The 17,304-nt window shown below is 42.9% G+C and overlaps 1 protein-coding gene across 1 annotated transcript in view; it reads left to right on the top strand.

The window, feature by feature from the left end:
* Positions 1–1,053: 1,053 nt before the first annotated feature.
* LIN7A (lin-7 homolog A, crumbs cell polarity complex component) overlaps positions 1,054–17,304 on the top strand; it is a 139,650-nt gene continuing 123,399 nt past the window's right edge. The window contains exon 1 of the mRNA XM_081084177.1: positions 1,054–1,146. Within this exon, the coding sequence (XP_080940303.1) occupies positions 1,104–1,146 (43 nt within the window). The 5' untranslated portion in view covers positions 1,054–1,103. The remainder of the gene's footprint in view (positions 1,147–17,304) is intronic.

Consider the following 17,304-nt stretch of genomic DNA (forward strand, 5'->3'; position numbering starts at 1 on the left):
TCATCACCATTCTGCTTACATAAGATTTCTATATACTACTTAATTTCTTTACCAGGAAGTGAGTCCCTACAGTGGCAAGATAGTGAAAGCAGTTGAAGAGGTCACAGCCAGTACTTGAAGGTTTTAGTAATTGGATTCTGATCAACTGACTCTAAAGTCACCCTTTTAATAACATCACATCCCACTAGATCATAAGCTACAGGAAAGTAGGAGCTGTATTGAATTCCTAAATCAGGCCAGGGCACATGGCATGTAACACTCCTAGCTCTATTCCTGACATACATGTTAATAAGTGACAACCAAATAACCACTGGCTACAGAGACCAACCTGAAAATGTGCTAGGTACATGTTTCACAACTTGGTAATGGAACTTCTCTTCGTGTTTTTTATTTAAAACCATTTTTACTAAGTTTGCTTTTGAGATAAGTTATTTTCTAGGCAATACACTCAGGTCTTTAATGGAGACCTAGTGATGGAACCCTGGCCTGAAGTCAGTTATCTTGCTACTGTTACAAGTCAACATTCCAAATAATAATAATAACAGAAATTAACAGCAACTACATATAAATCCCAATGTTTCTGAACTAGAAGCATTTTCTCCCCAGGGGATGGGGTTACAGGTTTGACAAATTCTCTTAATCTGGAAAAAAAAAAAAAATCACCTCTCTACCTCCCTGCCCCCATCTCTCTTCAACCTTCTCCCGTGCCCCTGGGCACGCATACTCTGACCATTTCATTTCACTGGAAAGTTGAAAGGAAGCAACACGCCATCTGCACCCGTGTGTGCTCCGTGGGCTGGAACAGCGAAGTTCTCGGGCAGAGCCTTCCGCCCCTGAGCCGGCGATGCAGGCGCTCTGATACCTGCTCAGCTCCACGCGGCATCTCAAGGTCTGTCCGCAGCCAAACAGTTGCGTCTCCATCTGGCTGCCAACCCACCCAAGCTTTCTTCTCCTCCACCGCCGCCGCCACCTTCCTCCTCCCCGCTCCTTCCCCTCCTTTCCATCTTCCCTCTCCACCCCCGCCCCCAATCTCCTCCTCTTTTTCTCACTAAAAACGGTTGCTGCTGCTGAAGCCGAGCGTCACTTGGGCTCCCACCGCAGACATGGCGACATTGACAGTGGTCCAGCCGCTCACTCTGGACAGAGGTAAGGGAGCGACCCGCCCGTCAGCCCATTGCCTCCCCTCTGCCTCCTCTTCTCTCCCCGCCAACTGCCACCGGGACAGGCGGACATGCTCGGGCGCGGGGAGCAGAGCGAGCGAGCAAGGACGAGCGAAGAAGGCGAGGCGTTCGCGCTGAGAGCAGGAGACTTTCTTCCCCTTTCTCTGCCTCGGCTCCCCGCCGGGGCGGCTAGGGGTGCCTTCGCCGGCCCCAGAGCCCTCGCTTCCCCTCGCCGCCCCTCCCAGCCCCTCGCCGGGTCGCCGGGGGCCGCCGGCTTTGTTGGAGCGGATGCGGGGCGACCGCCCGGCGCCCGGGGCTCGGGGCTGCGGAGGGGCCGGGAGGAAGCTCGCCGTGCCCGGCGGGGGCGCCTGCAGCCCCAGACCTGGAAAGCGCGGCTGGGGGGACCCAGGGAGGAGGAAGTTTGTCCCTGCGCCGGGGGCGATGGTCGGTCCCGCTGCCGGTGCCCAGGCAGCCTTCCGGGGGCGGGCCAGGCGCACCCCGGGGCAGCGGTGCCCGGGCGCACGGCGGCTGGGCTGCGGCGGCGGGAGTTGCTCTTGGCCAAAGGGCAGCGCGGTGCCCCGGCCGGGGGCGCATCGTCACTGCAGCTGAGTCCCGTTATCCCCGGCTCCGAAGGCGGAGGGGGTCGTATCTGCCCCCACCGCCCGGTGCTCCCCGGCAGCGGCCACCCACCGTTTCCCTTGCCCCGCCAGCCTCGGTCTCTTCCCCCCGTAGCCACCGCGGTGCCCGGGCTGCGGAATGCGCTGGGACGCAGCGCAGACGGGATTGAAATTCAACTTCTGACCTGCGACCCTGTGCGCCCAGCTCTCTGACTGGATGCGGAAGCGGTGTTCGCTTTCCCCCCAAGTCCTCCTCCAGCCTGAGGGTGAGGACATCCGCTTGGATCGGGGCCTCGCTGTTGCACCCCTGAGGGGTTACACCTGTCACCGAGTGTTGGGTTGTCTTCCTGGCTTCCCCTGTCCAGTGGCGAAGGCGCTCGAGTCCCGCGACCCTGCAGCGGAGGACACCTGCTTGTCCCCCTCCGCAGCGGCCGGATTTAGGACCCTGGGTGGCCATTTGGAAATGGTGTGTTCAGACGAAAATGATTTAGTTTGATGTGCCTCTAAAAATATTCTTTTGAGCGGCTTAAACTGGACTGTGGGACGAGGCAGAGGAGCATCCTGCTGCGAGTACAGTGAGAGAGCCAGTGAGGTCTTTAATTTGGAGAGATTGTGGGTGACTTCAAGGCAATCTGTTGGCGCCAGAACAGATCTTATTTGGTGCTCATAGCAACTTCGCTTGGGGGTAAAAGTTGAAAAAAATTTATTTTTATTTTGGGAAATGTTAATTTGCAAACTTGTAAATTAGTAACAGTACTTAAAGAACTCAGAAATCCATTGTATGATCCATGATATCACTCCGGTACCATCATCTGCACTAAGCAGGATAAATCCATTGCCACTAAGAGCCAAACAGATGGCAAGCTACGAGAAATTATATATTTTCTAAGTATTTCTGTTTTAATGTAATGAGCTCTTATATTGTCTCATTACTTAATCAGTCTTTAAATAGCTCAAGTAAATCGACTGCACTAGGAGAAAAAAAAAAAAAACTCCAAGAAAATTGCATACCTGAGCAATTGAAATACTGCTACATACTACTGAAAATATTTCACTTTTGGTTGTACCTTAGCCCTTAGATGCCTCCCTCAGTTGTGGAGAGGAAATGCAATCTGACCAAGATCTGGTCTTAAAGTTTGTTCTTGTTCACAGCCAGGCTGTCCCTGTCCTTCCCAGTGTGATTAGTTTCATGCAGTAAGTAGCTCAAGAGGCAAGCTGGGAGGATTGCTGTGCATAAAGTCAATACATAAAAGTATTTTTATCTCTTTGTCATTAAAATATGATTAATTGATTAATTTCATCATTAAACTGTTGAAATAAAGAATTCTGAAAGAAAAAAAAGAGAGTCTCTTAACAGACGAAGCCAAATACTACTTATCTGGGTCCTAGTTGTAACTCTGATACTTTGGATGAGTCAGTTCGTCTCTCTGGGCATCAGATTTCCACTGTGCAACATAAGGAGTTTGGCTTAGATGATTCTGACATTGTGCAGCTTTAATTTGATTCATTAAAATGAGGACTCAGTTTCTGGTCACCTGCTGGAAGATTTTTCAAGTGCACCCCAGTTTCCCAGGTTGTCCTGATGCCCTTTGATGTGCACTGCGGTCACCTGCTGCTTCGGCTCCATCCAAACATTTCTCACACTGTTGCATCTTTCTCCTTCCTCCTTGAATAGAGCTCCTTCAGGGAAGAGGCCGTTTCTAAACTCATCCTTGTGTTCTCAGTGTCTCACCTTGTCCCCGATCACAGTAGAAAAATCACACGTGAGTGTAAGTTAGTGTGAGGACGGCAGTAAACTTCATCACCGTTAAAATATAAGGATTTAGTAGTGACCTGAGGTACAGTTTATAGATTCACAACATCTTGGCCCCGGAAAGGGTGGCAGGGAGAACGTAGGCCGGCAGTTTAACCTTTCATTTTCCCTACATGCTTGACAATTACTCTCAGTTACCATAGCTCCCCAGGGCTGTGATCATTAACCAAGGGGGACTGTAGCAGGTGGGCAAAGGAGAGGAAGGAAGGAAGATGTCTGACAAAACCTCCAAGGACATCTCAGCAAGCCTGAATCCATGTCCATGATTTGAGAGCTAGTTCTTTTTTAGCATCTTCATTTTTCAAATGAAAAAACATGAAGGAAAGAAGAGGATACTATTTTAGGAACTGGGAGGTTTTACGCTACAATCTAATTTGTCTTATTTGATGCCCTTTGGCACCATAAATGGATTTATCTGGAATCTTCATGGCAAAGGTTTTAAGCAAACTAATCAAAGCTATGGATTGAAATTAAGATTTACTCCTCCCAGAGTACAAAAGACATCTGAAAGGGAGACGCTCAGAGTAGGTGCTAGCTTCTTGGGTCTTGTCTGGGAAGCAAGCCTCTGCTAGGACCAGGCTGGGCCCTGAAAGGATAAACAGGGCAGTTTAAGGTTTTCACTTCTCTGTGCATGTCCTAAGCTCCTTTCCATCTGCCATTAAGACCTCATATTAACTTTGTGGAGGCCTCTGGGTAGCTATTGGCAGAAGAGGTTCCTAGTCATTCTGGTCCCAGTCCTGATGATTTTTCATATATTTATTGTATGTCTACTATGTGTGAGACCCCACTATGGGATTGGCATGCATGGTGGGCTAAACAGACATAATTCATCTTTGTTGTAATTAGACTCTACCCAGAGAGAAAGATTACACACACACACACACACACACACACACACACACGCACACATATATGCAAACCATTCATTATTTATTTATCTATAACCTACTCTATACAAGATGCTGTAGGAATACCAGAAACAATGTTCCTGCTTTTATGGCCCTTAAGAGTCTAGTGGGAGAAACAGATAATAAGCGATGAATTAATTGATTCAACAAATAAGTATTGAGTGACAGCCTATGGCAAGCACTGTTTTAAGCAATGTAGCAGTACTAATGCACAAAGCAGATAAAGTTCTAATGGAGTTTACATGCTAATGAAGGAGTCGCACATTGAACACGTACGTATACTAGTACAACTATAAGTGCCAGTGAGAAAAATAAGACTGCGTCCAGGAGAGCATGTGAAGTATGATAGTCAAGGAAGGCCCTCTGGGTTGGTGACGTTTAAGAGACCTGATGAAACTTAGGAGCAAACTTTGCAGCTGTGCTCTGGAGAAGACCCTCCCTCCCGTGTGCACCCTGGGACCAGGAAGGAAATTGTTGAGAAGATGTGAGCACAGCGGGGAGTCATAGAAACTGGGATGTGAGGAGTTGATAGCCAGGAGCTAAATGATGTAACTTATACAGAGGATTTTAGATTAACTGAAAATATGAAGTGCTCACAAGACAAATAACATGACATAAGGATAGAGGAAAATAGGGAAGGACCTATTTAGGTAGTGTTGGTTTAGGATGGCTCCCTGAAAAAGCAACATTTAAACAGTTCTGATCCTTACTAATAAAAGCCTAAGTAGTCCTCATGCCTTGATGCCCTCACACCATCACAAGATGGCTGCACACACAGCGGGCACTTGCATGCGGGCATGGAGCCTGCCTGGGAGTCCCGCCTCCTCTCGACTCTGCTGCGTGGTGTGGAGGAGGGATCTCCAGCTCCGGCCTACCTCTCTACCTCTTTGGGGCAATCTATCGCAGAGCTCCTGCACTGTGACAGGGCACAGGCCAGGCTGCCCACCCCTTCCACCCCCACCCCCCCGCACCCCCACCTCTGAGTGCACGAAATTCATGCACCGGGTCTCTAGTGTATTAATAAGATCCTTAGGAAAAAAGTATTCTGGAAAGAGGGAAAAATACACATAAGAGCATTTTCGTATGTACAACTCCGCTACTATCTCTTTAATACATCTATAACCAATCAAATAATTGAAAAATATTACCAAGGAATAATAACACTCTATGTATCCTTTCTTGGTTATAAGTATACCAAGAAAATCCATAAATCTGTGTTGTGTTTCTTTTTCCTAAGCTGAAGCATCATATGTTATAACTAGATTTTCAAATGTAATTTAAATAGATATCACTATGCATAAATTTACATGTGAAATCCAAGTAGTCATAATATGCGATATATTCATTTCATTTTAATATTTTATATTAGACAGTGATGTAGAAAGTAGCACTTGATAGTTACCCTTGTGGCAAAGAAAAGATGCTGATAAGGAGATTAGTGTGGATCTTCTCTTCCAGAATTTAAAGCATTCACAGCAATTCTTCCCTACAGCAGAGGTTAGTTTACCCAGATTTCAGTCTCTAAAATCAGAAATGACCTTCAGTTAAACTCAAGGGAACAAAGCAAGGTACCAGCCATGACATTTAACACCTTCATTACAAAGAACATGGGAACAGATCACTATGTAAAAGACTTCATGGGCTCAGGCACTTTCTTAAGTCCAGTCATTCCGATGCTCCTTTCACTTTCTATCTCATCTCAAGGTCAGAGAAAGGTAACAATAGAATTTTTCAAAATTTCACTTCTGCTACCATTTCTAATTTTAAGCAGAATGGCTTAAAAAATAATGGTTTATAAAAATAATACAAAGCCAATTTGTGGCTAGAAATGGATAGTTAAGACAATTTTGAGGAGTAACTAATATTGTGCTATCTTAAATATTCGAGACTGTTTATGAAATGATCAGTAGCTTACAATCTTTCTTTGGTGCTTAGATAAGAAAAAATGTTGTTGTCAACCGTCATCTAACTTTTCTGTGAATTAAATTCAACTTGGATAAATTTGCGTAAGTGTAAGTGGAAATCTCGATTTCTTGGCTTCTAAAATGTCATACATCAAAATATTGATTAAACAACTCTTGATGTGCTTCCCCTTTTAAATTTTTGTCCTTTACAAATTCTAAAACCAAGAGCTTTTATGTTGTAGATTTTGACCTTATGGGGAAAAATAACATGAGAGCAAGCATTGAATGCAAATGAAAATCTCATGGCACTACACTTTTCAAAGCATTTGTGATACATTAAAATTTTTCTCTCTTCCTTTCACTTCTCAGCACATACAGAGCTTATTACTTTATGTATATCCAGATTCAAGCCTTGGAGCAAGCCCGTAGCTTTTCTAATAAGCTGTACTCACCAGTTTTTATAAGATCTGTATTTGCCTGGAAATTGCTTTTGCTCACAGTCCAAAAGAACTTGCCCCTTCTCCTCTTCTCTCTCCTCTCTCTCCTTGTTATAGATATAGATACTAGAGGCCTGATGCACAAAATTCGTACTTGGGGCTCGGCCCTCACAGCCTCGGCTTTGTCCAGAAGGTCATCTGAAAGGACGTCCGGAAGGTTGTTCGGCTGTCCGGTCTAATTAGCATATTATGCTTTTATTATTATAGATAGGAAAGATTAACTAAGAAGAAAAGTAAAAATTAACTTAGTTCTTATGTTGCTTTAAAAATATATCCCCCGGTAATTGTGATGGGAAGGAAGGAGAGAGGGGCTGGTTATATGTTATGTCTCTTGTCCTAAAGCCTTCTCACATCAGCAGTCAGATATGTTTTAGTCTACAAACATTAAGTGCTTGCTTGCTTGCTTTCTCATGTTTTCTGTAGGTGTCACTAAACATTAAAAAATTATTGAACTTTTTAAAAATAGCAAATCAATATTTGAGTGTTTATTTTTTCACTATGTAGTTCTAGGCTATTTTCCAGGAGTCAGAATTCTGTCACATTTACCTTTTCTTTTCTTTTTGATAATGAAAAGTTGGAAAGAGAAGGACCTAAATTTCCAAAGTGTTTTGGTTATTAGATCAAGGTATTTCATAGCATTTAATGGGAGTAAGTCTTTACACAGCTTTGAAATTGAAAAGAAATTCAGAAATTAATGACAGAGCTTCCAGAGAAAGAAAAATAAATATGGTGAGTACCTTCTAATTTGGTGTGTCAGCTCTCTAAACCCTAAGATAGATTTGGTGTGCTCTGCTTAGTTATGAAATTAACAATTTTGCTTTTAGAGTGTTTTTTTCAGGAATCACAACTAAGGAAAGGGGACTATCAAATGAGAAAATGTATACTGGATATTAGGGCTTGTACTATAGGTACAAAGCCAATGCCTCTTAGAGTTTTATTTTTTAATTTTTATTTTAAGCCTTAATATCTTCTATTAAGATATACTTTTCATCAGATCAGAGATGTAGAACCCAACACATTGTTTGGCATATAGTTGGCACACTCAACATTTGTCTATTGGTTGAAGGAATGAATGAAATTGGTTTAGTTGGACCCTGTATCCTAAGAGTCATTCTTATATATATATATATATATATATATATATATATATATATATATATTTTTTATTGATTAAGATGTTACATATGTGTACCCTCTACCCCCCCCCCCCTCCGCTCATGCCCTCACCCCCCTGTTGTCCGTGTCCATTGGTTAGGCCTATATGCTTGCATATAAGTCCTTTGGTTGATCTTTCCCCCTTGCCCCCACCCTCCCCTACCTTCCCTCCAAGGCCCGACAGTCCAATCAAGGCCTCTCCGTCTCCGGATCAGTCCTTGTTCATCAGTTTATGTTGTTCATTATATTCCACAAATGAGTGAGATCCTGTGGTATTTATCCGCTCTCCAGTTCCATCCATGCTGTGGCAAATGGTAAGAGTTCCTTTTTCTTCTTCCTCTTCTTAAAGAATACCTTTCAGCATTTCATATAATGCTGGTTTGGTGGTGATGAACTCCTTTAGCTTTTTCTTATCCGTGAAGCTCTTTATCTGACCTTCCATTCTGAACGATAGCTTTGCTGGATAAAGTAATCTTGGTTGCAGGTTCTTGCTATTCATCTCTTTGAATATTTCTTGCCACTCTCTTCTGGCCTGCATGGTTTCTGTTGAGAAATCAGCTGACAGTCGGATGGGTACTCCCTTGTGGGTAACTGACTGTCTTTCTCTTGCTGCTTTTAAGATTCTCTCTTTGTCTTTTGCTCTTGGCATTTTAATTATGATGTGTCTTGGTGTGGTCCTCTTTGGATTCCTTTTGTTTGGGGTTCTCTGCGCTTCCTGGACTTGTAAGTCCATTTCTTTCACCAGGTGAGGGAAGTTTTCTGTCATTATTTCTTCAAAAAGGTTTTCAATATCTTGCCCTCTCTCTCCTTCTGGTACCCCTATAATTCTGATGTTGGTACGCTTGAAGTTGTCCCAGAGGTTCCTTACACTATCTTCATATTTTTTGAATCTCTTTTCTTTTTTCTTTTTCGGTTGGGTATTTTTTGTTTCTTTGTATTTCAAGTCTTTGACTTGATTCTTGGGATCCTCTTGTCTGCTGTTGGATCTCTGTAAATTATTCTTTATTTCAGTCAGTGTATGCTTAATTTCTAGTTGGTCCTTTTTCATGTCCTCCATGGTCTCACTATACTCCTTGAGGGATTCATTAAATTTATCGGCGGTTTCCATAAAATTCTTGAAAAACCTTATAAACGTGGCCTTGAACTCTATATCCAGTCGTTTGCTTTCCTCCATTTCTGCCATTCGTGACCTATTTCTTTGTCTCCGCATTTTGGCTGCTTCCCTGTGTTGATAGAGTGGCCCTGCACGCCAGGTGTCCTGTAGGGCCCAGTGGCTCAGCCTCCCCAGTTACCTGGGGTGGACACTCTTGGTGCACTCTTGGTGCCTTGGTTGTTGTAGGATCACTGGGAGGAATTGACCTCCAGGCCAACCGGCTGTGGGAATCAGCCGTGTCTGAAGTGGGAGAATGGTCCCTCTCTGACCACTGGGCACAGTGGCTCCTGGATCTAAGGAGGTGCTAATTCAGCCTCTGCCTGAGGCCACACAGCAGGAGCCACGAAGAGGCTCAGCTGTGAAGCAATGCAAGACGCTGCGGGGCCCTGGGCCTTCTCTTGGAAGTTCCCGGTCTGCCTGGCTCGGCTGCAGTTAGGTACATTCACATGCAAAAGCCTCTGCTGCAGCCTGGTGGGGTGGGGTCTCAGGGAGTCAAAAGGGCGGAGAAAGAAGCTATGGCTGATTCTCCGCCTGGAGTCGAGCGTCTCAGTGTCCCGGTAACGGCTGCAAGCATCTCTGAGGGAAATCCGCCCTCAAGTTCGCCCGCTGCCGCCTGACAGAGCAGCCTCTCCCCGTATGAGTCCTGGGTCCCCAGAGACTCGCTGGAACCGGAGTTCAGAGCAGTCGGGAGCTTGTGATTCAAAAAGACAGCCGCGTCCTCAGGTGCCACCCCCTTTCCGCGCGCGCGAGCCGCCGCAGTACCTCTGCACTTCACCTCCGCAGCTCCTCTGGCTCTCAGCGTGCCCCTCTTTTCTTCTAGTTGTAGAATTTACACTCAGCCAGCCTTCCTGTTGTTCTGGACGATGTTTGCTCCGTCCTTTGCGGTATTTTTCAATTGTTGTGTGAGGCGACAATTTCCCGGTGTTTATCTATGCCGCCATCTTAGTTTCTCCCTGAGAGTCATTCTTAATGGGAAAAAAAGCCTTCCAACCTATAATAATGCAATGGCTGTCTTAGGTTATTACCTTTCCTCTGTGTGTAGCAGACTCCTAAAAGTGGGAAGCTTTCCAGGGCCAAGAAAAGAGGTGATGGGTTGATGTTGGTGTTTGTAGCTCTACTTCTATTGCTTGAATGTACATGCTGTCTTAACTTGTTATTAAGTCAGGCAAGTTAATGCCACCAGAATACAACTGAAAAGGTAAAAAAAAAAAAAAAAAAAAAAAAAAAAAGTGGGTGGGTTGGGCCCCAGCAGAATTCCTCCCCCCCCCACCCCCCCGCACCACACACACACACACACACACACACATACACACACACACGATACTCTCTTTCATCTTATTTATTTTTAACTACAAATGGAGGAATGATAAAGTTATGTCCTGATAAACAAGTTAATGTGGATTTAATTTGAAATCACTCTGTATTTGCAAATGTAAGCATAACCTTAAAGTCATATGATTGAGTTTACTAAGTAGTATGCTAGCTGAATTTGAAGACTTGCCTAATAAAAATATATATAGTCAAGGAAAACTTGGTAATTACGTTGATTGAGAATTATTTTGCTGTTATATTTAGATAGTTATTTGTCTTGGACAGAAAACTAGAACTTCTAATTTAAACTGGTGGTAACTTCCTCCTAAAAACACTATAGGTATTTCAAGTCCAACTGGTTTTGCTATTTTTGTTTACTTGCCTAGTGTGGTAATAGTTAATATATTTTGGCATATATATCTTTTCTATCAAAGAATTATCTTTAAACAAAAAGGATAGAATAATGGGAATCACAGAATTGTAATAAGATTTAAACGCCCAAATTAGATGGGGGAAAAAATAAAATGACAGCTGAGTTTTGGAGAATGGCAGAGAGACCACTGAAAGTGGTTTTTGCAGAATATTGAAGAAACACAGTAATTGTTTACAGACAAATATTTTGCCTTCCAAAAAGGTGAGAAGGACACTGTAGTCCAATCTACCTGCCAGGAAAATCTAAGGCATATTCACAGAAGAGTGGGATATTGGCATTTAGAAAAGAAAGTGGTAATCCCACAGAGCTTACATGGGATCACTAAGGATAGGTCTTGTCAAAATTTTATGCTTGTGCCATAGCCATACTATCCTCATGACATCACAATTCTTGTGGAAGCCTTGTGGGAACTGTGGAGGTGTGTGAAGGGGATGGTTGCTCCCTTGGGTGTCAAGTGGTTGAAACTCTATACCAAGGCAGTTTCCTTCTCTGTCTTATTCAACACTATTATCAATATCTTGTACTAGGGTAATAGACAATTTTTACAGGTGACCTAGACTTGGAAGGAATAGCAAACGCTATGACCAACCATATCAATGCTCTAAAATTATACCTAGCTTGAATGACAGTGTTAAAGAACAAAATCCAACCAGGAAAATGTAAAAATCTACTTGGCTTTATTAAGTGATTCTTGAATCTGGCAGCATCCCATGTAGCAACCAGAAAGGCACACTTACGAACTGTACAAAATGGAAGGTGTTTGTAAGCAGAAAGAGGGTGACTAAGAATTTAAAAAAGTAGATTGTTTTAGGCAGGGACAGCTTCCCTTAATGGAAGGATGGGAATTTAACCAGGCAGATGACCACACTAGTGTTGATCAGGAAATTCCAGATTGATTGGTTTAAAATTCCAGTCCTGGGAGAGGCTGAAGCTGCAATCAGGTTACTTATTAATTTTTTGTTTGGTGACATAGCTTAGCAAAAGTGCCTCTATTTTGGTGCGCGCGCGCGCGCGTGTGTGTGTGTGTGTGTGTGTGTGTGTGTGTGTGTGTGTGTGTAACAACAGTTTACAATAAAAGACATAAAATTTAGTGGAAATGAAATGTGATTTTCATTCATTCATTCATTCATTCATCAGCCAAGGGAGCCAGCCCCAGCTATTCACTTTTCTTGTTTGTACTGCCCAGTAAACACTGCCCCACAGGACTCCACTCAAGCACCTTGGAAACCTCGTACAGGGCCAGGCCATTGGGACAGTCCTGGGCTGGGGCAGGGGAGGCTTAGAATGGCAAACAGGCACTCCAGAGCCAGCCTGCCTGAATTGGAAACACTAGACTGTTTTCCAATCTGTCTTCTTATTTGTAAAATGGCAAATGATAAAAATAGGACAGAACTCATAGGAAGCTGGCTTTAAATAAGTTAATATGTACAAAATACTTAAAACAGGCTTGACATATTAACTACTCAACAATGAAAATTATTTCTTCCTTGAGTCCTAGAAGACATGTACTCCCACCCTGCTGCCAGAGGCAGGAAGAGATAATGCTTGTTGTCTACAGACATACTTAGAGGCAGGAATCTATTTATTTTAGTGCTAGAGGCCTGATGCATGAAATTCATGCAGGAGTAGGCTTCCTTCCCCAGGCTGCCAGCACCAGCTTCCCTCTGGCACCCAGGAACCGGGCTTCCCTCGCAGCCCTGGCTTTGTCTGGTAGGTCATCCGGAAGGATGTCAGGTCCAATTAGCATATTATGCTTTTATTAGTATAGATTCGCTAGAAGCAGGGAGCATTTGGACATGCCTGCAGGTCAAAACAAAAAGATTCCTGTACACTCACCTAATCTGCCAACCCACTCTTCCCCCAAATCACTTCTTTCTTGATGCTCCAATGATACTTTTTTTTTTACATAATTCTGGGAGAGCACTTAACTACATAAAGTTAAAATTCTATTTTACACTGCTGTCATCCTGACACCATAGTTATTTATACACATGTTTGTGTACCCATTGCCTACTACAGTGCCTGAAATTTAAGTGCTCAAATATGTGCTGAATATATTAGTGGTTTGTCTTTAAGTGTTGTATCATTTCCAGGTTAAAACTAGGTAAGTGAGCAGAGATACAAATGACAGATTTTTATTCAAGAAAAAAATTCCCTACCTTTATTCTCTTCAAAATTAGAATGAGTGCCTTCTGAGAATTAGTGAACATCCTATTACTGGATTGCTAGAAACATATAGGAAAAAATTGAATGAAAAATTGGGAAAGTTGTTACAAATAAACTTTAAGATTCAGTAATTGTTTAGGACAGGGATTAGAATTTATGTCAATGTTCAATGTTTTTATTCTATTTATAGGAAGATATCAAAAGTGTACTGAATAGTTGGCTGGGGAAAATATAACCAAGAGTGACTTTTTTATTCCTTTTCAGTGCTATTTAATTATAAAGCATCACGAGACACTGAAATAGGCAAACATGTGCCAGTCAGGGTGTGAGTTCTGGATCCAGACATCTGGATACAAATCCTTCCTCTCCCTGCCTCTTCCTAGCTATTTAACCTTGGCCTGTTACTATCTTCTCTATACTTGCATTTTCAGCTGTGAAACTGAATGTAATAATGCTCTGTACCTCCTCAGGTTGCTGTAAAAATTAACTGAGAAAACATATGCAAGTGCTAGGAGCACTGCCAGGCCCATAGTAAGTGCTCAGTAATGAGTGATTATCCTCACCGCTTCTCCCCAGAGCCTGCACTTTTCCCAGTGCAATAAATGGGAAGTGCAATAGACAGATATGGGGATGAATTGCAATTCTGCCACTTACTATCTGTGGAAGCTTAGAGTATTGCTTACTCTCTCCTCATTTTTCTTCATTCCTAGTATGGGAAAAGGGACACCCAACTTTGCATGGTGATACACTCCTTTGATTCTTCCTTCAATTAGCCATTCAAGGAAAAGTGAATGAGAAGCTACTCTGTGTCAGGTCCCAAGTCAAGGGCCAGGGGGTAAAGCTTGCAGTCCAGGGAAGATAGACATTGGACAGTTAATTTATGATAACACAGTTTGAGTGTTTTCGCAACAGCTCACACAGAGTGGGCATTTACAACACGCCAGGCATTGTGCCTAGTGCTTTCCATGTTTCATTTCAATTAGTCCTCACAAGAAGCCTTTGAGGCAGATGCCGTTAGTGTTTTGAAGATGTGGGAATTGAGGCATAAAGAGGCTAAATAAAGCAGCAGAAGCAATTGGAGCTCAGGCTAGTTGGCTCTTGAGGCCTTGAGCTTAATAACCATACTACACCTGGGAGAGCAAGTACATAGGTCTGTAACAGGGTCTGTAACAAGCCTTGGAGAACTTGAACCAACACAGAAGTGCTTGCCAAGGCTCCAAAGAACAGGCAGACAGGTAGGAGGCACACCAGGACAGCAGTTGCCAAGGACAAAAGGGAAAGAACTTTGTCCAATGCTTACAAAAAGAATGTAAATTAAATGTTCGTAAAGAATAATTTTTTAATATAATTTAAGTGATGTATTTGAAAAGTCTAGTAGAATTATTAGAAAATAGCAGGTGTTTAATAAATGGTTGTGCTTATTATTCATGACAGCTATTAATTTCTTAAACCTAAAAATCAAAATGCTCATAGATAGGATTGTAAGAAAGTGCCCGCAATATTTTGTTCCTTCTTCCCATGCTGTGCCAGTGACACAAGAGGTGATGACTGTGACATTCAGATTACCTTTCAGTGATCTGTCATGCACAGGCAGAACTTCTCCACAGACCTGCACTGTGGTAATAGCGCCCCAAAGCTCCTTTCCTTACAATCCTTGCCTTCAGTTAGGGTAAGTGAGAGGGGTTTGGGAATATAGCAGCATGAAGAGATATTTGTGACTTCTTTTTTCCCCCTTCAATGTTAGCTCTTGCCCGGCCAGGTTGCTCAGTTGGTTGGAGTGTCATCCTGTACACTAAAAGATTGCGAGTTCAATCCTGATCAGGGCACATACCTAGGCTGTGGGTTTGATCCCGGCCAGGGCAAGTACAAGAGGCAATGTTTCTCTCTCACATTGATATTTTTCCATCTCTCTCTTTCTGTCCCTTCCTCTCTCTGAAAATTAATAAAAACATTCTTGAGTGAGGATTTAAAAAAAAAGATTAGCTCTAAATGTCCTGAAAGGCATAAGCACTCTCTGCTTACCCATCATCATTAAAATATATGTCTTGAGGTTTTAATATATATTTCAGTGGATCAACTAATCCCATATTTGTCTAACATTAAATGTATAAGACATGTTCTACTTAAGTAAAACTTACAAGCTGACTCCTTCAAGTCAAAATTTATTAATTTTTAAACATTTTAACCTAAAAATAGAGGATTCATTTCCTTCTCTGGTATGGCATATGTTCTCTAGAAAATGGGGTTTTGTAAAGGAGTAGTGGACGTTAAGACAAATAAGGCAGTACAACTTAATGCATATGACAGAAGCAATGCCGAGATGTTTATTTTGATTGCTCATAGGGAAATTCTGTGTCACTCCAGTTTCTCAGACCTACTTTAGTTCGTCGAGGTTGACAGATAAATTCCTCTGGATAAATGAGGTATTCTCTGACCATGCAGACACATATTTCTTCTGATATCACACAGTTTCTAAGTACTGCCAGTTTGGCATCCAAATGATAACTGGGAATTGCAAAGTGTTAAGACTGGGTGGATGCTATGACTGAATGTTTGTGTCTCCCCCATCTTTCCCTTCCAAAATCCGTGTTGAAGCCCTAAGTCCCCTTGTGATAGACTTTGGAGCTTGAACCTTTAGGATAACATCATGAGGGTGGGCCCTCATGATAAGGTTAGTGTCCTTAGACAAAGAAGAAACCAGAACAAATTCTCTCTCCATCATGTCAAGTCACTTCCAGAAAGTAGAAGTCTATAATTGAGGACAAGGTTTTCCCCAGAAACTGAATCTACTGGCTCCTTAATCTTGGACTTCCCAGCTTCCAGAGCTGTGAGAATAAATGTCTGCTTTTTTTTTAAAAAAAATATATTTTATTGATTTTTTACAGAGAGGAAGGGAGAGAGATAGAGAGTTAGAAACATCGATGAGAGAGAAACATCGATCAGCTGCCCCCTGCACATCTCCTACTGGGTATATGCCCGCAACCCAGGTACATGCCCTTGACCGGAATCGAACCTGGGACCCTTCAGTCCGCAGGCTGACGCTCTATCCACTGAGCCAAACCGGTTTTGGCAATGTCTGCTTTTTAAGACACTTAGTCCCTGGTGACCTCTGGGTTCCTAGATCGATGCTCAACCACTGAGCCACACTGACTGGGCAATACTTTAGTCATCTAATAATGATGGTGAACTTTGCTAATCTTGCTTTGTCTTTGTTTGTTTGTTTGTAGTGGTGGCCATAGGGTTGACAACATATATGTTTAATTTATCACATTCTCCCTTCAAATAACATTATTTATATCCAACAATAAACTTCCACTTGCTTCCTCTCATCATTTGTACTGTTTTCGTATGCAGTCTATAAACCCATAATTCATTGCTACTAATTTGCTTTTAACCAGAGGTCATGAGCTATAACCCACAAGCTAGATCCAGCCTGTGAGCTAAGACTATTTTTCACATTTTTAATTGGTTGAAAAACTATGTGACATCTGAAAATTATATTAAATTCAAATTTCAGTGTCCATAAGTAAAGTTTTGGACTGGAATATAGCCATGCTTATTAATTTACATATTGTCTATGGCTGCTTTTATGCTGCAATGGCAAGTTGCAACAGAGATCATTTGGTCTGTAAAGCTTAAACTATGTACTACCTGACTCACAGAAAATACTCACCAACCTCTGCTTTTAGAGCATTAAAAATGAGAAGAGAAAATGTTTTATGAATTTACCTTAATTTAACTATTTGAGGAGCTCCATGCGCAGCTTCCAGTCTTCCCTGAGAACCTGTGTCCCAGATGGTGCTCTCTCTTTGCTCTCTACCTCCCCCTAGGCGTAGGCTGTTGTTGCTTATTACTTGGTACTTACTAGCCTGATGGTGGGAGACCAAGGTGCCTCTCTGTTGTCCTGCCCCAGCCTCAGCCTCAGGAAGGCCCTGTGCCTGCATACAAGAATGGGCTTTCTCAGTGATTCTGCCTCTCTTGGATCTACTAGACCAAACTCTGTCCTCCTGGTTGGAGGGTCTTGTATGGGGGAGTTCCCTGGCCAGAGGTGCGGCCACTAATAGTATTGGTACAGGATCCTGGAAATAGGTCTGTTTTCTGTGTTCACTTTCCTTGCCATTGGGATAGAGCAGTGGTTTTCAACCTTCCTAATGCTGCGACTCTTTAATACAGTTCCTCATGTTGAG

The sequence above is a fragment of the Myotis nattereri genome (assembly GCF_964212035.1).
Source record: "Myotis nattereri genome assembly, chromosome: 2".
Lineage (NCBI taxonomy): Eukaryota > Metazoa > Chordata > Mammalia > Chiroptera > Vespertilionidae > Myotis > Myotis nattereri.